General features: G+C 44.7%; 2 protein-coding genes across 7 annotated transcripts in view; one reads left to right on the top strand and one right to left on the bottom strand.

Moving 5' to 3' along the window:
• Window positions 1–1,080: 1,080 nt before the first annotated feature.
• ZNF740 (zinc finger protein 740) lies at window positions 1,081–18,617 on the bottom strand. The gene is made up of 7 exons (XM_020966220.2): window positions 18,528–18,617; window positions 15,368–15,711; window positions 3,753–3,902; window positions 3,279–3,365; window positions 2,197–2,320; window positions 1,978–2,096; window positions 1,081–1,271 (listed from the first exon to the last, which is right to left on the bottom strand). The coding sequence occupies exons 2-7, from the start codon at window positions 15,374–15,376 to the stop codon at window positions 1,182–1,184; spliced, it is 579 nt and encodes a 192-aa protein (XP_020821879.1). The 5' UTR covers window positions 15,377–15,711; window positions 18,528–18,617; the 3' UTR covers window positions 1,081–1,181.
• CSAD (cysteine sulfinic acid decarboxylase) overlaps window positions 18,550–19,454 on the top strand; it is a 68,950-nt gene continuing 68,045 nt past the window's right edge. For all 6 annotated transcript variants that reach the window (XR_002320622.2, XR_013482478.1, XR_013482477.1 and 3 more), the window contains exon 1: window positions 18,550–18,634. The gene's annotated coding sequence lies outside the window, so the exon portion shown is untranslated. The remainder of the gene's footprint in view (window positions 18,635–19,454) is intronic.

Below are 19,454 nucleotides of genomic sequence, written 5' to 3'. Positions count from 1 at the left end.
GTGGGTAGGTACAGGGGAAATACACTCCCCCTCCCCACTTCAGGAATGAGATAAAAGGCAGACTCCAGTTTCATTTACTTCTTCAGCAGGTTGTGACCCAACTCAAGTCTGATCTTGACTCAGAGCAGCTAGCTGAACTCCTAAGAGGGCACAGTGCTGATCCACTTTTTGGCACCCAGAACTTCCAACCCACCCACTTTTATTTGAACTCCAGTGGCAATGGGGGAAGGCAATCAGAAAATCAGGCTACATGGAAGCCACCCTCAAGATTTAGGATCCTTAAAAAAGGGGGGGGGTAATCCCCAGGCCTCCTTCCATAGCTTCCTCCAAAAGGCACTTGAGCCAGCCCCATCAAGTGTTTGTGTCACCCATATTGCTTTAACACACATGGGCACAACTCTTACTACTCCACCGGGGGAAAGGAGATACCTATCCACTCTTGCGTGTGTCCAACTGCCCCTGCCTCCCAGGGACCTCTTTCCATAGCCCACAGTAAGCTCAGCTGCCAGCCATCTCTGCTCCCCACCTGCCTCAGAGAAGGTGGTGAGGTACAGGGCATGTAAATGCTGAAGGCAAAATGCAACCAGGGTGCCATCTGTGGGGGATGATCAGGACAATCACAGTCCCTGCTTTGCCCTGGGGTCCCATGCCTTCACGTTATCTATGTCCACAGTTCATCTGGTAAAATCACTTTTGGATTAAATACATATGCATATATATGCACACACATATGCATATATACGTATACACACAAACACACACATATATGTACATATATACGTATATGTATACATATACATATACACACATTCACACACACCCCTTCCCAGTTTCCACTCCCATATGGAGTTCATGGCTGTGTGATCCGCTGTTCTGTCTTGGTCCTGTATCTTGAGTCCCTTTCCATGGCTTAATCAAGGGTTCAGAGATTGGTCAACCCTCCCAGGAATTGCTGGAAAAACCCTCCAGCCACCAAAATCTCAGATTATTTACAGGGCTGTGGCTCTGGTGCCCTGTCCCCTGATGTAGGTTAGGTCTCTGACTCTCCTGGTCCCCTCCTCCATGAAGAGAAGAAAGAAGAGGCATGTGGAAGTGTGGGAGGTGGTGGCACCATCAGAACCAGAGGGGGCAGCATCTTCAGCAAGCTCTTCTGATCCTTCCCACCACCCTGGGCCCCATGCCTAGAGGGAAAATTGCCCATCAAGGGTTTTGGAGTGACACCCTTGGCACATCCGTTTGTGTCTGAGCAAACGATCTGTCCGGGAAAAGCTCTGAGAAGAGAAAAAGGAGAGGGTAAACTCATAAGAAGAAAACTGAAGAACCAGTTAGCTGGGCCCAATCTTTTCCAGACCCAACCACCTTCCATTACTCCATCCTGAACTGACCCCAAACCCAATATCTGTGTTTTGATGATATTGCACTTGTTCACATGTTGTCTAAGTGTGGGGTTCTAAACCTCCCATCACACTGGGAAATGCTTGATAGCACGTGCTCCTACTCCTTTTTTTTTTCTTCCAATATCATTTCAAGGCTCTGCATATAGGGACATAGCAGTGAAATTGACTTCTCCCCAGAAACATCTCACATGAGACTAGGGAAGAGGACAGTGAGTACCATTACAACAAACACTGTTTCAGTGTGACACTGCTCGGGACTAGATATGAGTGGATAGTGCTAATGTCCTCTTGCATAAGAAGACTAATTCTAAAAAGACCTAATTTAGGTCACCCTGTGATGCTAACCCATTATAGTAGAGGGAAATGTCAGGCTTGTGGAATCTCGTTTCTTACAGCAAGCAAGGAACTCTGTGTTGACCTCAACCTGAGGAAGGGTAGTATACCCCATATGGGGTCACAACCTGCAGTTTAAGAAGCACTGAAGGGGTTGTGAGTGGAAAAAGTTTAAGAAGCCCTGGTGTATATTGACGGTAAAGAGGAGTGTGTGTTTATGGTGAATGTGGAGGGACTGGGGTGGTACCTGCTGACATCGTTCACACTGGTAGGGTTTCTCTCCACTGTGCACACGTTTATGGCGCTCCAAATGGTACTTCTGAATGAACCGCATATCACAAACATCACATTCAAATGGTTTCTCCCCTGGACATGGTAGAGAAAAGATGAACGAGGAAAAGTCAGTATGACAGGGACCTTGTGTGTTAGTGATTATTTTCTCTCCTGACATAAACAGAAGGCTTACCTGTGTGAATGAGGATATGCCTCTTGAGGTGATAACTACTTCTAAAGGCTCCAAAACACTGCTCACAAATAAAGTTTTTTTGGCTCTTCACTTGAAAAGAGCCATTCTGCTCCACAACCACCATCTGGGGATGACAATCAGGCATGTTACCTTATGGGGAGCCCCCAATGTCTGCCTATTCCTAGAAAACCCTATTCTACTGTAGCATCTCCAGTAGTTGCTCAACTTTAATTTCTTTCTGCTTATACTAAAGAGAGTCTTTTTTCTCCATTACTGGGGTCAGGTCAATCCAAGTTTGGAAATGAGAGTAAAATGGTTTATCTTGGCAAATCTGGAACATGAGAGATGATCTGAGAGGAGTCAAGTCTACACCTTTCCTAAAGAATCCCACATCTACAATCTCCTCCTCCCTGTCTTATTAACCCAGGTCAGAAACCAAATAATAATAGCAATAACAAGAGCAATCCATATAGTTTAAGGAACAATTTGAAAAAAGGCTTTTATATTCATTATCTGATATTATCCTAACCTTAATAATATTTACATTCTGCTTTAAGGTTCACAGAATACTTATCCTCACAGCAACCTGTGAGGTATGTTAAGTATTTTTTTTTGGGGGGGGGATGGGGGTATGGACCTTGGTAAAGGGAACTCTTCGGTCTACAATCACCTCATTCCTACGCAGACTGGCAACTCTGCTGTGATTAATAGTGCAGGCATCACTGCCTCCACTTTACTGATTAGGAAACAAGGCAGGAGAGCTTCACTGTGGTGAAGGAGTCAGGCCTCTAACCTAGGCTTTCTGCCTACAGGTCCAGTGTTCTTTCCACTCCACTATGCTCCCCATACTCAGTTACCCCCATTTTACATAAGAAGAAATTAGGACTCAGAGGGGTGAAGTAGCTTGGTCCAAGAAGTCCATCAATACATAGCAGCGTGGGGACTTGAAACCAGCTCTTACAAGTCTCACCTCGCTTGCCTACTGGTTTTGAGGTGATCTAGAACTCGAGGACAATCATCCTAGCAGAGCAGAGAGGTAAAGGGGATCCCTCAACCCCAAGTATGCCTGCCCCATTACCTGCCTTTTTAACTTTTTTTGGTGGAGGAGCTTCAGCTGTGGAGCTGTCATCTTTTCGGTTTCTCGACTTTTCTCCATCTTTTCGGTGACCCTTTTAAACACAAGATCATATTTAAAGCTTTGGTCTACTCCACAGACATGAAAATGGGTAAATAGACAGGATAAGAAAAGAGGTTCTCACTATTTTCAGACACACGGACTCCTCCCTCTTCCCAATCCCAACGATCAGAGAGTGGGGCCTCAGTGGGAACCTCTGTTCTTATCTTCTCACAGCTGCTCAGGTTGTGGCATCCAAAGGTTAGAGGCAGGGAAAGACCCTCCCTCAGTTGTAAAAAAAAAATGCCCATTTACCCCACCCCAGCAAGATCAATGGGAACTGGTGGCACCGAGAAAAGGAAGGGACATCTCCCTAGCTGGCTGAACACAAGCCCAGAGTTTTCTACGGAAAACCCAGGTCGCTCCACTCGCAGCGCTGTACCTGGCCTGAGCACCTCAGCACCTCTGGGTTGCCCGTGCGCTCCCCGTTCTCTGCCTGTTTGCTGGCAATCTGGCTCAGCATCATCTTCTTGCTGGCTGCCGTGGGGACCAAACTCACACCTGCAAGGCCCTCACAGGCTAGGAGACTCGCCTAGATTGGGAGAAGAGAGGTCAGATGACTTGACAGGTTCAACTAATCTTGGTGACGTTCCCTCACCCACACAACTGGTCCCCTGCTCTGCACAAGCCAACCTCTATTCCAGAATGGCCTTCCTCTTTCCCAACATCACCAAATACTATCTTTGCTTTCTTTTAAGCACAGCCATAAAGTTTTTTGTGTTTTTTCACTATTCGGGCACATAAGGAGCTTTTATTAAGATGCTTATTGATTGATCCTGACTGATCCTACCAGGAACCAGTCATTCTTTCACTTAAAATAAAACAGCCAGGTGGCAGAGTTGATAAGGCTTTGGACCTGGAGTCAGAAAGAGTCCAAATCTGGATTCAGACACTTACTAGTTGTGTTGACTCTGTGAAAGTCACGTAACCTCTGTTTGCCTCAGTTTGCTCATCTGTAAAATGGGTATGATAAGACTAGGCCACAGCTTCCAGGGTTGTTGTGAAGATCAAACGACATAATTGTAAAGTGCTCAGCATACTGCCTAGCACTAGCAAGAGCTATATCAATGTAAGCTATTGTTATCATTATTCTCATCACATAAGAAGAAACTAAGGAGAACAATGGAGGTTGGGCATACAGAATCCCGGGCAGCGACTTGTTATTTGCCAGAGGTTGGTTTGGTTTAGTCATGGGCTTGCCCTGTTCAGAGTAGTCTTGAGAGATTCTGCTCAGTCCTTGGGTCATCTGCAGTCTCAAAGATGTGGTGAGTAGGGCCAAAGTTCAGATTCCAGCCGAAATGGAAGGGGAAAGGATTATGGGGGAAGAGAAAACAAGGGATGAAAATTCTGCCCCATCACTCTCAGAAGAGACCTGGTGTCCTGAGAACCTTCAGATCAGCAATAACTTCGCACTGCTTTATTCCAGAATGTATTAAGGTTCGCAAAGCACTTTCGTCACCAGACTGTGAGGTCAACAGTGACAGTATCGCTCCTTCCATCTGTCACATGAAAACAGTGAGGCTCTGGGAAGTTAGATCACTTTCCTACGGTCTCCTCACCCCAACTTCTGTGTTCTTGTTTCTACTCTTTCATTCTAACTCAAGGAAGAGGACAGACCTTGACCAAGTTACTTACAGGTATCTAAACCTTTCTGTTCAATGATGGGGTTAGAATAGACAATCTCCAAAGGTCTCTTCTGATCATTTGTAACTATATTCAGTTTGAACCCATCAACAAGTTATTTATTATCTGCTATGAGATTATTAGGAAGGAAAGGAACAGCCATATCTATGGCACCTTTTTTTTTTTTTTTTGGGTGAGGTAATTGGGGTTAAGTGACTTGCTCAGGGTCACACAGCTAGTAAGTGTCAAGTGTCTGAGGCCACATTTGAACTCAGGTCCTCCTGACTCCAAGGCCAGAGATCTACCCACTGCACCACCTAGCCGCCCCTTATGGCACCTTTTATATGCCATTTGATCCTCACCACAAGCCTGGGAGGTAGGGGCTGTTCATTCCCATTTTGCGTTTGAGGAAACTGAGGCAAACAGAGGTGAAATGACTTTCCCAGAGGTCACACAGCTAATATGTGTATGAGTCTAGATTTGAACTCAGGTCGTCCTGACTCCAAGACCAGTGCTCTATCCACTGTGCCACCTCTGCTGATAGGTTTGTCGGAACCATCATCTTTTGCTATTTTAATATCATCTCATGGGATCCAAGGCACTTCCCTGCTCTGTCTGGTCTATATTACTAATTTCTTCACTAGAGGAAACTTCTTTCTGCTAAGCAGTAATTGACTGCAACTTATCTTTCTCCCATTTTTTTCAGGCTCTGAGTAATCTCAGTGGGATAAGTACTCTCTCTACTGATGCATCTCAACCTAAGATGATTTTTCAGAATTGCTCTGGCCAGAAAAATTCATTACCTTGCAACCTGATGATAAGCTTCTCTGAACTGATATAACAGATGTATCATCTATAATTCATCACCAGACCTAAACTTGAAGCCTTTTCTGTTCAGTAAAACCTACTAAAGTTTGTGCCTAGCTCAGCCTTCGAGAAAGAAGGGTGACATCATATCCAAACCAAAATGAGATTCTGGAGGGGACCTTACCGGAGCTACAGATTCAGTATGTGTATATGTACGTGTCTATATCTCTACGTGTGTGTGTGCACATGTGCTTTTTCTGGACAACCACTCATTTTTCCCTTTCAACTGAGAGCTCCCCTAGGTTAGGATAATTAACAGTGGGGATCTGAAGGCTGGCTATATGATAATTGTACTTGACTGAATATCATTCATAAAGGCAGACATCCAAATATAATTTTTCACAACACATTACCTTTATCACTCTCCAAATTAGGGGACTAAAAGTCATATGGTCTCTCAGCTATAATGTGCTGCTGAAGCAAGTTCCAACCTCTTCTCTTCCACTCTAATCTCCAAAAATGGATTGGTTAAGTCCACCTAGCCAATAATGATAGCTAGTATTTACACAGTATTTTAAGGTTTGCAAAGTGCTTTACAAATATCTCATTTTATCCTTACAAGCATCCTGAGAGGTAGATGCTATTATCCTCACCTCCATTTTATAGAAAAATAAATCAAGGCAGGCAGAGGTCAAGTGATTTGTCTAGGATCACACAGCTAGTTTCTGTGACTGGATCTGAACTCACGTCTTCTTGACTCCATGTAAGTTCAGTGCTCTATCCACTGTGCCACCTACCTAAAATAAATGGCTTATTGGGACACTTTAAGTATCTCTCTTTTGAGGACTGAAAGCTATTGGGAACCCTTAAAGTCATTCTAGTAGGGGAAACTTAATAAATGGGACATGCAGTGTAAGAAACAGAAGTGGAACCAAGCGTGTTCTAAGGCAGCATGGAAAAAGGAAGGCAGCTGGGTGGAGGCAGTTAAGGGAAAAATTCAGACATGTTGCAGTAATACTTGGTAAGCCTAGGGCAAGGAGTTTTCCCCAAAAAAGAGGGAAGAAAAGGGCATTCCTACTTCTGGGTATACATGTACATACCATTTTCCTCTTGTAAAGAGACCAAAGGCATAATAAAAAGGTAGCAACAAGAACTAACTCAAGACCCAACAATACCATAGAGAAATTACAAGCTCCCTTTAACTCCAAGGCTTTCAAAGATCCATCAGAGGGTTCGCTAAAGAGCCTCCATCTGAGTACAATGACAAATTGGTTTTTCTGCCACTTTCTACCAATAAATTACCAAACATTTATCAGGTGCCTACTCTGTGGGCACAGGGTTAACAGGAATAAAATAGCTCCAAGGAGTTTGTATTCTACTGGAGCTGTTAACACATCATATGTGGGTGTGTGGGTGAAGTATACACACTTAGTATATATGTAGGTAACATGCAGACTGTATGTGTACATTACATGTATTATATATGAATACACTACATACTGTGCACTGACAATGAATACAAGATAATTTAAGAAGGTGAGGAATGAGCAGCTGGGGAACCAAGAGAATCTCCATGCAGAACGGGTGTAAGCAGGTAAGCAGGGCTTCAAAGACATGAGGAAATGCATTCCAGAAGGGACAGAGATGAGAGATGGTGTACAATGAGGGAGGGATAGCAGGGTTACTGAATGCATGAGGGGGGGTGATGTACAATGATGCTGCAAAGGTCAGCTAGGGTCAAGTGGTGAAGGGTTTCAAAAGGCCAACAGGGGAGTGACCATTTTATCCTAGAGGTAACAGAGAGGTCCTGGAGTTTGCTGATCAAGGGAGTGACATAGTCAGACCTCTATTTAAGGAAAATAATTTGGCAACTGTGGAGAGATTCTTCGGGCAGCAAGAAAAACCAGAAGGCTACTACTGCAGTCCAGGTGAGAGGGACTGGGACTTGAGCTAAGCCAGAGGCTGTGTGAAGATCGAGACAGTGATGGACAAGGGAGAGGTGGTGGAGTTAGAAAAGGCCCAGAAATGCCTCCTACAGGTGAGAGGGGAGCAGAGTCTTGAACGAAAGCAGGAGGCTGAGTTAAGGAGGAGAGCTAGTGAAAAGGCACAGATTTAGAACCTGGAGTGTCATGTTCAAAGAGCATCAAGCAGGCCAGTGTACCTAGACTGAAGAGTACAAGGAAAGCAAAGTCAATCAACAGCCAGTTAACAAACATTCAATAAGCACACAGTACGTACAAGCACAGCATTGGGCTGAGTGCTGGGAATCCAAAAACAACCCCTCCTTTAAAGGAGGGAAAGGTAGAAGGGGTCACATGGTTAAGGGCTTTAGAAAGCAAAGAGAGGTAAGAGGGAGCCACGGGAGTTGATGGAGTAGGGAGAGATGAAGCCACACCTGCCCTCTGGGAAGATGGACTGGAGTGAGGCAGGCAGCCTCACCAGAGGGCCACTACAACAGTCACTTGGTGTTCAAGGGGCGGTGAGGGCGGGAGGGAGATGAGTACGAGTCAGGTGAGGATGCTGACACTGAGGTTGTAAGGCGCTGGGTGACTGACAGGCGGTGGTGCACTCAACAGTAATCGCTGAAATTTATTACTGATAGAGGAGTAACGGTAATAAGGAGGATGAGAAGAGGGCTTGGGAGGAAAGGATAAGGAGTTCTGTTCCAGATGTGTCAGTCTGAGATGTCTATGGGATATCTGATTCAAGATGCACGACAGGCAATTGTGGCTGATGTGACACTGGAGATCAGGAGAGAGGTTAGGGCTGGATAAATAGATTCAGAATCACCTACACGTTTCTCTAACTGTGCAGCAAACAACCCTGAAATACACCAAATTTTAAAAAATGAAACTTAAGTGGTTTGTTAACAGGCATTAAAATGATAACTTTAGAGGATTTTACTACACAAAGTTGTTTTTACCACTGTGAAAAAGTTGAGAATCACGTATAGAAGAAAAAGAGAAAAGGGCTTAGGACAGAACCTTGGAAAACATCCATTGTTAGTGGGTGTGAAGTGGCTGGAAGAAGATCCAGCACAAGAAATTAAGAAGTAGATATCAGACAGGCAGGAGGAGAATCAACAAGAGGGACTGACAGTGTCAAAAGTTTCAGAGGTCAAAAAGAATGAGGATCTCGAAGAAGCCATTAGACCTGGCAATTAAGAGATCACGGGAGACTTTGGACAGAGCAGTTTCAGTTGAATGACGAGGTCAAAAGTCAGACTGCAGAGGGGTTAGAGGTTTACAAGAAAGTGAGATGAGAGGAGAGGAAGTAAAGGCACTGATTGTAGACAGCTTTTTTGAGGTGTTTAGCCAAGAAAGGGAGGAGAGAGATAGGATGATAGTAGCTTGCTGGGATGGATTCAAGTGAAGCTTTTTTTTTTTAAGAATGGGGGAGTCAAGAGAATGTTTGTTTGCTATAGTTACAGTTAGCAGATAGTGAAAGATTGAAGGATTGTGAAAGAGGGGGGATGATAGAGGGATCAATCTGCTGGACAGGATGGGATGGAATGGGAATCCCTCTTGCACATAGAGGTATTTATCCTGGCAAGGTGAAGGGCCATTTCTTCATGTAAGATAGGGTAAAGAAGCGAGGGGATACATCTGAGTGTTGTGAAATGAGAAGGGAAGAAGAAGCTCCTCTGAATGGCCTCAATTTTTCCTGTGAAGAATGAGGCAGGGTCCTCAGTGCGCAGGTGGTGAGAGGGGGTGCCACAAGAGGTTTGAGATGAAAAGATTTTAAACCAACACAAGGAAAATTATTAGTGACATAGCGTACCTTGGAAGACATGTTGTCAATTTAAACCCACACTCATCCCTAAGAGACTGAAAAATGACTCTCTGTAGTTGTACAGAAGTCCCACCTTAGGGCTGAACTGTGTAAAGCTGCAGTAGTCGACATGTCTTGTCAACAAGGATGGTCACTTTTCAGCAAAGTGCCCACTTTGTGGGTTCAGAGGCTAGAGTGAGCTAGCTAGGTGCAGGGTGGTCGGGAGGAAAGAAGGCAATAGCATTTGTTGTCTTCATAGTACACAATATATACCTGTAAAATCCTTTAGGGTAAAGACCGTTTTAACATTTCTTTGTGTTTTCCCAATGCTTAGTGAAGGGTCTGACATAACTGGAATAATAATTAGGCTGGGTGGGGGGTATGAAAACTGTGATTCCCCTGTAAACCATTTGGAAGTTAAAATGGAAACTGGAACCTTGTGTCTGAGTCCCTTAAAAGGGCTTTCCTAATGATATTACTTCTATCTTGCATGTACTGGGAAATTTAAGAGGATTTGGAAAAGTTGGCTAAATTCCTCATGTTACAGCATCAATATGTTTATATTTTTCTAATGGATTTAGTACCCACCTGAGACAAATTCTGCACCTCCCCATTCCCCTTTTTACTCATTTACTACCTCCCTCCACCATTAAAAAAAAAAAAAGATTTCTTTTTGGTACTCCAATCATAAGAGGTAGCATGACACAATGGGGAGTTGGGCTTGAAACCAGGATGACCAGGTTTCAGGCACTGCCTCTGACACACACATGACCCTGGCCAAGTGGACTGACCTCTCGCAGTGCTCTAGGTAACTCTCGAAGATGGCAAGTTGCAGGGAAGGTGCTGGCCTGTATTGGTAGATGGAGTTTCCTCATTGTAGAGCTCCTCATACTAATGAAATCACAGGTTCCCTAACCCTATCCTATTTTAATCATGCAATTTAAAAATTATTGCTATCTTTTGTTTTTGTATTGCCTTCATTACCAAAAACATCCCTCCCATAGCCAGACCACCATCCCTTGTTAAAAAAAAAAAAAGGTGGGGGAGGTTGGGAGAAGAAAATGTAATTCATCAAAACTAACCAATGCAGATTTAATGTGACAGAACACATGCTGCCCGGCCCTGCAGTTCCCTACATCTGCAAAGACGGGAAGGAGGTGCCCTGACTCATTTACTTTGAAAGTTTTTATTGCTCAATGTTAAATCTGCATGTGTGCCTGTGTATACAAGTATATGTGTGTATGAGTCCACTGTTTAAACTTGTGTATGCTGGTATATCAGGTATTAATTTGTTTTGGCAGAGTATTATCCTTAACAAAACAAAACAGGGGAGGGAATGAATTTAAGGAGTTAGAAAATTGTTTCTAACTCTTTATAGGAGGAAAAAAAATAGGGGGCGGGGGGGAAGGGAGCCCTTCAAGAAATTCTAGCAGTCTAGAGTTAGAATGAAAAAAGAACACTGACTATGTCTTGGAATTAGGAACGGCTTCTCTGGCTTTAACTAGTGTGAATTGATTTTTGGATTATAAAATTTGAACTAATAATTTCTGCACAGAGAGAAATAATGTTTCACTGCCCAAAGTCTACTGAGGTGAAAGCTACATGAACATGACCTGTTTTTGCAATGATGACAAGGGTTTGTCTATATGAAGGGTTTCTCTTTATGTGAGATCCTGAGGCATCTGAACTACTGGAATGTGGTTTGGTAAATGCCATTATGTGTACCATCTTTAACTACATTTTACATTTTAGTTTGATTAACTGAAACTCTATACAGATTCAATTCTGCGATGTATGAACTTGGACAACTTTAAAGCAAAACTGGATATAAAGTTGGGTACTTATAAGATTTTAATTCAACTATTTCATCATTTAGGGCTATATTTGGTTTTCTTGTTTTAGAATGAAAATATCTCGACTGAAGCAGAGCGCTGGGCAGTCAGGTAAGACCTGAATTCAAGTCCTCCTGACACGGACTAACTGTAACATCGGTGAATAAGTGAGCCTCAGTTTTCTCATTTATAAAAGAAGGCTGCAATTTCCTATAATAACTAGCTGACCAAGTATTATTAGGAAGTGCTTCACAAACCCTGATATGCCTGTAAATGTGAGGAGTTAACCTCATCACTGGCATATAAGATTGTTGTTACCATGGAAGGTGTTTGGTGGGAAATGGGACCTAATTCACGTAGGTGCTGAAAAAAGAATTTAATGCTATGCTCGATGGTAGGTTTAAGAAAGCCACAATGTGGCTCTAGTACGAGAACAGGTGTGCTGTATTTCATCTGTGTGAATAATGTAGACACACACAGAATGCAATTATGTTTACGGACAACCGTCAACAAGTATTTATTAAGCACCTACTGTAGGTTTAATTATATCATTAGAGCTGTGGCTACAGTGGATGGGCATGATGTCTGACAGTGCTTAGAGTACCCATGATAGGTTTATCTATTTAACTTTTTTGGTTAGAGGCATGAACTCCTCGGTAGTCTGGTGAAATCTATAGACCCCCTTCTCAGAATCATATTTTTAAATGCATAAAATAAAATATACAGGATTACAAAGAAAACAATGATATCAAAATACAGATGTCTACATTAAAACACACACACACACACACACACACACACACACACACACACACTCTCACTCTCTCTCTCTGGAGTTCTCAGATCCCAAGTTAAGAATCCCTGATTTAGACAATTATCAATAGGTTGGGAAAGACTTTGCAAGCTGTTTCTCAGAGATTCAGAAATCATTATGAAGAGTACACCAACTACTAAACAGTAAGGAAGTATTTGTTACCATTCTATTATCGCTTTCATTTCCCACCTTATGCTGTTTGGTTATGATTTTGATTTCTGTACTTAGTGTTTGTGACTGTTGAAACTATTCACGCGCAATGTCCAGTTTGATGTGAGATTTTGTTTGCCACAGTACTTAAATATGAGGTGCCTGATAGGTAATATACATGAAAGGCAGGAGTGGGTGAACAGGAGGCTAAGAAAACGAACTGTAACATCTCCATTTCTGCCTTGTCCCAATTATTACTGTTTTTATTTTTATCCAATTTTTGACACTGTTATGGTTATTACGATGAAATTATTGAAGTATGTAGCTAACATGGGACTAAGATTCTCTTGGTCCATTGTTTTTCATTTGTTAATGATAAGAATAGACTTTTTCAGATAGCACTTCAGAGTTTGGTATAGATTAACTTGCTGGATCCTCACAATAACCCAAGGTGGCATAATTACCCCCTTTTATGGCTGAGCACACTAAGATTTAGAAAGGGGTCATGACTCACATGTGGCCATCCTGTCTGTGTCAGAGGTGTACTTTGAACCTAGGCCCTGTTGACTCCAGCTTCAGCCCAAGATCAAGCTAGCTCTGACCAAAGTTTGTAGAGGGAAACCTATCATCTTAGAATGGCTTCACTCAAAGTGGACAATACACGAACACAAATCTTCACAGAGAACACACTGAATTTTAGGGGACAGAGAAGCCATAAAAGGATAATTACATACTGGGTGCTTGCTTGGATTTAGTAATTGGCTTAGGTTTTTATTGTTGTTCAGTCATTTCAGTCATGTCCAACTTGGCCAAGATGCTTCATGACCCCATCTGGGGTTTTCTTGGCAAAGATACTAGAGCAGTTTGCCATTTCCTTCTCCAGCTCAATTTACAGATGAGGAAACTGAGGCAAACAGGGTTGAGTGATTGCCCAGGGTCACATAGTTACTATCTGAGGGTGGATTTGAACTCACGAAAATGAATCTCCCTGATTCCAAACTCAGTGCTCTATCCACTGCACCAGCTAGCTGCCCAAATGAGTTTAGGAGCAAAGGATAATTAAAAGAGAGGTCACTGGAAGCAAAGACAAGACTGTTTTGAGACCTGCCCCTAATAACCAGCAATGGTCACAATAAAGTTTGGAGCAGGGAGATTAAGAGAGTGGCCTTGTGGGGCAGCTAGGTGTTAAAGTGGACAGAGTACCAGTCCTGGAATCAGGAGTACCTGAGTTCAAATCCAGCCTCAGACACTTACTAGCTGTGTGACTGTGGACAAGTCACTTAACCCTGATTCTGCTCCCACCCCCCAAAAAACCAAATACACACATACACACACACACACACACACACACACACACCACACACACACACAAAGAGAGAGAGTGGCCTTGAAAGCACCAAGTCAGGTCTAATCCAAGAGGGAAAGGAAGCATTAAATTCAACAGTGGCTTCCACATGCCTGTGGTCATATTAAGGACCCGAATCCAAGGCAGAGCACTGAATCGAGCTGAGAATTAAGCTGCTGTTTTCCTAAAAATTACAAGAGCAATAATAGTAGTGAAGGAAATGCCAGAAAGATTCAGCACTATAAACAATTTTCTTCTCCTTGAATGTGCACTTTTAGTAACTTCATCATGTCCCACATATCATATGCCTTATCAGGGCAAACTGTGGCTGTAAAGATTTGAACACCTATGAGAGATTTAGAGATAGAAGAGACCCTGGTGGTCAGTGGCTAAATGACTAATTAGAAATACTCTCCCAGGATTGCAGAGATACTTATTAGTGACTAAGTAAGGTACGTAATTGGTAAAGGCCTAAGAAAGAAGGCACACAAGAAACTATAGCTGTCTGGACAATCTTAAGGATTCTTCTGCTCCATCAAAGCGGATGAGCTAAAGAGATACTAAAATTGCCACTGTTCTTCTTGTAGTAAATGAAAATCCATATTGCTTGAAAGTAAAGACAATTCTTACCTAGTATGGGCAGGGACAAGTGGCTTAAGCAGGCTGCTCTTTGAGGGCTGAAATACACACCTCCCTGTACCCCCTGCACACAGCCTGGCCAGTACAGCAGGTTGTATGGAAAAGTCAGAGTTGGTTGAGAGTGTATCCTTTCCCAAGGTCTTCTTCACCTCCAAAACCCTATTTAAAACTATTCTCCCATCCTGGAAGTATTCCCTTATTAATGTTATTAGACTGTTACCAACAACGATACTTGAAAATTACATAAGCCTCTTACATGTTCATCTCACTTCATCTTCACAACAATCCCATGAGATAGATACTACAGGGTATTAGTTACAGTTATTCCCATTTTACAGATGAAGAAACTGAGGCTTAAAGAGCTTACCAAAGATCACATGGTGAGTTAGTGTTTGAGGAAATATATAAAATTCTCTTACATCCAACTCTGGTGTTTTTTCCACTCACCGACCATAATTCCCTGATGAAGCTTCTACTCTCTTTAGCAAGTGAGTACTCAATTTACATCTTTTCTGCACTTATGTATGTGCTGCCTTCTAAGCATTACATCTGTACCTGGGGCATATACCTTATTTGCTTTATTTGACTGGGAGCTCAGCGAAGGTAAAGACTATAGATTGCCTCTCTTCCTTTCTCTAGGCCAGCATTTCCCAACTTCTAGCCACAAGTTCATGGCAAATTTTTGCTTGTATGGCAGAAAAAGCTTTGCAAAGTCCTTTGTTTAAAAAATATTTTAACTTCAAAAATGGACCCCTTCTCCTCCTCACCCTTCCCATCCCCATCCTCTAAGGTATCTACAACCTCATTATTGAGCCTGCAGAGAGCTGGACAGTCTTCAAGAGAAAATTTAGATATTTTACCAGTCCAAAGCATAGTTCTGGTAGGGAAATAGTTCTCTAGTTCTCCCCTTGTGCCCAGCACAGCACTTGGCTCATCCACGTAGGATGACTGTGACCACAGCACAGAGCCTACAGTCTGATGTGGCATAGATTTAAGAGTGCTCTAGAGTGCCTTACCTGAGCCATGTCGCCCACTTGACTTAACACGATCCAACAGTTCAAGAGTTTCTTACTCCTTTGGTTAGTGTGTATTCAGAGAGAACTATCAACATTTCACTGTGGCCTCCTCATTCCATGTCCTTTGTATGCCCTTGCTGCCATACTGAGAGGCCCTGGGCTGCCGCTGGAACTCAGCGCTCTCCAAAGAGAAGATGATGTCCCCACAACTGCGCTCTTTAACCTCGGTCGTCGTTTCCTGATGGACTCCTGCCCGTTCTCAGAATAAAAGGAAAACCTGCCCGTCTTCAGTGTCCAGCTCAAGTCTCTGGAGGTAACTTTGAATCTGTCTCAGAAACCTGAAACTACAAAGTGAGACGGAGGTTACCGAGATCCATCGCCTGAGAAACAGACAATGGTACTATGGGGTGGAATTATTTTATGAGTTCTTCTACGAAGCTCACACAGAGGAGTCCTGTTAAGTCAGAAATACATAGACTATTAGAACTGAAAGGGATGTTAGAAATCATCTAATCCAACTTCTTCATTTTATAGATCAAGAAACTGAGTCCCAGAGAGGTTACCTGTCCGAGAAATAACTAAATGTTATCACTAGGAATCAAAATTTAACTCCCAGCAAATCAGTTAACATTTACTAAAGCCCCTAACATTCATCAGGCATTGTCCTGGGTGCTAGGAATATAAAGGTAAAAAAGATTCTACTGTCAAGGAGCAGTGACAATCATGGGAAATAACATATAAGAAGATAGAAAGTAAGTAGAAAGTAATTTTTTAGGGGGAAGGAGTCAGGCACAGCTGACTGAGCATTTATGAAAGGCTTCCTGTAAGAGGCATCGAATAAGCTAAGTATTGTAGGATGCTAAGAAGTTTTACAAAGAAGTAGAAATGAAAAGGGAGAGAATTCCAGGCCTGAGGGACAGTCCATTCAAGAGCAAAGACAAGAGACTGGATGTTATGTGTGAGGAACAGCAAATAGGCCAGCCTGGCCTGCCTGGAGAGTGCAGAGGAGTAAGGTATAGACAAGTCTGGAGAGGTAGTCTGGAGCCAGACTGGGAAGGGCTTTAACTGCCAGACAGAAGAATCTACATTTTATCCTAGAAGCAAAAGGGAGCCAGTGGAGTTGGATTTCTTGACCTGGGATCCATGGAAAGCAATCAGAGGGTCTGTGAACTTAGATGGAAAAGAATTACATCTTTACTTCAATACAGTTGGTTTCCTTTGTAATACTCTATTTTTTCATGCATTCAACATTATTCTTCGGGGTCAGTGAATTTCACCAAAGGGATCCATAACATAAAAGATTATGAACTCCGATACTGGAGCTTTTTGAGCAAGGATGTGTTAGGGTCAGACCTGTGCTTGGGACCTCACTTTGACAGCAATTTGAAGGATGGTTTGGAGATGGGAGGGACCAGAGTACAATCAGGAGGAAGCTATTGCAGTAGTCCAAGGCGATATGGGTCTAGGCTAGAGTGGTGGCCACATTAGTGGGGAGACAGGGTCAGACTTAAGAAACGCAGGGGAGGTAGAATTCATAAGACTGGGCAACTGCTTGGAGATGACTCAAGTCATTTAACCCGGGTAATGGAAATGAGGCAGGTAAGAAGAGGGTCTGATTGTCAGTGAGAGGGGACAATAAATGAAATCTATTTTGGACACAGATCATAGATCTAGAGATGAAAACGACCTCAAAGGCCATCTTGCCTAGCTCTTCCCTTTGCAGATGAAGAAACAAACAGGTTCAGGAAGATTAAGTGATTTTCCCAACTTCAAGAGTTTAAGAAATCTATAGGCTATACAATTAGAAATGTACTCAAGATGAGAGTAGGAATGTATGGATATGTAAATTTGGGAGTCATCAGCATAGAGATAAATGAACTCAGGTAAATCACTTAAGACTACACAGAAAAGAGCAAAGGGAAACAGGCAAAAAGTATCCCCAAAACCTAAAGTGTCCAGGAAGAAAGCAATAAACGTTGCAGACAGTGCAAGAAGAGGATTGAAAAAGGTCAAAGGATTTGGCAATTTGGTAGTCACAGGTGCTTTCGGAAGGAAGAACTTAGTTGAGGGATAAGGCCAAGAAGCCATGGTGAAAAGGGTTGAGATAGGGAAGGAAGTAGTGATTTCAGTATAATTCTTGTTTTTCCCTATAAGTTTGGTGGCGACAAGGAAGAAAGAAACAGGACATAGCTTTAGGGGATTTGTAGGGTCTACAATTTTTTTTAAAGTGGGGGTCACTCGTGCTCCTTCCTCTACTCCACACTGTATCTATCACCCCATACTTCAGCTTGAAAATTACTCGTCGGAGGCCCGGGAAACAATTCTATCCCTTCCATCTGATAAACGGCAAGAGACTTGACAAAGGTCCCCCCAACTAGTTGAGGACATGCAGGGCTCCAGGGGCTCACTCCCTCTAACCTCGTCCCCGGGTCAGGAGGGAGACTGGGCAGCATTAACTCCGGGCGACGAACAATGCCCCAGAGGCTGGGGAGACCAGCCCCCCGGGGAGGAGGTGCACGGGTCCGGCGTCTCGCACACAAAGCAGCGGGGGGAGTGGGGGGAGCGGAGCGAAGAGACCCGGGGAGCTTTGGAGGGACCCCTAGCAGCGGCCGCCGCGCCCGAGAAAAGTTTCTGGGAAGCGCCGGCAGGCAAGGCAAGCAGTCAAGCAGTCGGGCGGAAGTGGGACGCGGCCTGCGGGCTGGGCCCCACGTGGGTGCAGGCTCCGGGCCGGGCCGCTAGGGGTGCGAGACGCAGCGGGCAGCCCGAGCTCCCCGGGGCAGGCGGGCGGCGCGCTGAGGACGGGCGCGGGGCCGCGAGAGTGCCGAAGGAGCAGAGCGGCCGAGCTGCGTGCTCGCGCCCGACGCCCCCCCAACCCCCCGCCCCCTCGGCCCGGAGACGAGGCCGAGCGCGCGCGCGCTCGGGCAGGATTGGCCGGGCCGGGGGTGTAGGGTGTCGAGAGGGGGTGGGGAGAGAGAAGTGCGCGCGCGCGCGCTGCCGTCTGCCGCTGCTCCTCCCGCTGCTCCTCCTCCTCCTCCTCCTCCTCCTCCTCCTCCCCCGCCTGCTCCGCACGCGCCCGCGCTTCTCCCCCGCGGCCTGCGAAGCGGCCTGAGGCGCAGTCGTCTGCCTGAGTCGCGGTTTGCTCCCAGGGACGGGCTCTTACCTGCCGGGCGCAGCCTCCAGCAGTGTTCCCGTACGGGAGAACCCCTCCCCCAGTGCTCACTCTCCGGTGCCAGCCCCGCCGCTGCTGTTGCCCCCGCAGGGACCGAGGCAAGTTTACAAACACCAGCCCGGGGCCCGTTTCCCCGGAAGCACTTTCCCCCTCCCCCTCGTCCTCTCCGCCGAGCGGCGGCATCCACTTCCGGGCCCAGCCGACTCGGGTGGGAGAGAGAAAGCGGGAGGGAAAGAAAGCTGTAGGGCCAGAGGTGCAGCCTGGGGGGCGGGACTAATGGAGTTGGGGCGGGAGCGCACATGCGCAAAGGAAGGGGGTGCTTGTCCCGGCAGCCATCTTGGTAGAGGGCATCTGAGTGGGTCACGTGGACAGCAGAGGGGTCGGGGGCGGGGGAATTAGCAACAAAAGTGGGTAGCCGAGAGGGTCTTTAAAGGTTGTTGGGAAGCAGTTCTAGAATCTGCCTGTCGTTCTTTTTGCTTCCAAGATGCTATTCCTCTGGTTCTTCCTGATAACACCCCCCCCCTTCCCAGAATCCTTCATTGTTCAATAGGATAGTTAGTATTTAGCATTTAAACACAGAAGGGAAAACTAAAGAGCTGCCTTTTCTTCCTCTTTCACTTGTCAGAAATGTTGTATGTAGGGTCAGCAAGGTGGCGCAGTGGACAGAGCTCCGGCTTTGGAGTCGGGAGGACCTGAATTCAAATGTGGCACTTGGCACTTACTAGCTGTGTGACCCTGGGCAAGTCAGTTAACCCTGATTGCCTCACCAAAAAGCAAAAAAAAAAATGTTGTATGTAGAGTTTCTTGTCATACCGTGATTTCACTGGATATCCTGCAATGTGCCTTTCGCTCCTAAGATCCTGTGACCAGTTCTTATTTCCCCGATCAAGAACGAGGGTTGCTTAACCTGGAGTTTGT

This window comes from Phascolarctos cinereus, unplaced genomic scaffold (assembly GCF_003287225.1).
Source record: "Phascolarctos cinereus isolate Bilbo 61053 unplaced genomic scaffold, phaCin_HiC Scaffold_1;HRSCAF=81, whole genome shotgun sequence".
NCBI lineage: Eukaryota > Metazoa > Chordata > Mammalia > Diprotodontia > Phascolarctidae > Phascolarctos > Phascolarctos cinereus.
Note: the sequence above shows the minus strand (reverse complement) of the source record. Positions and strands in the feature narration are given on the sequence as shown.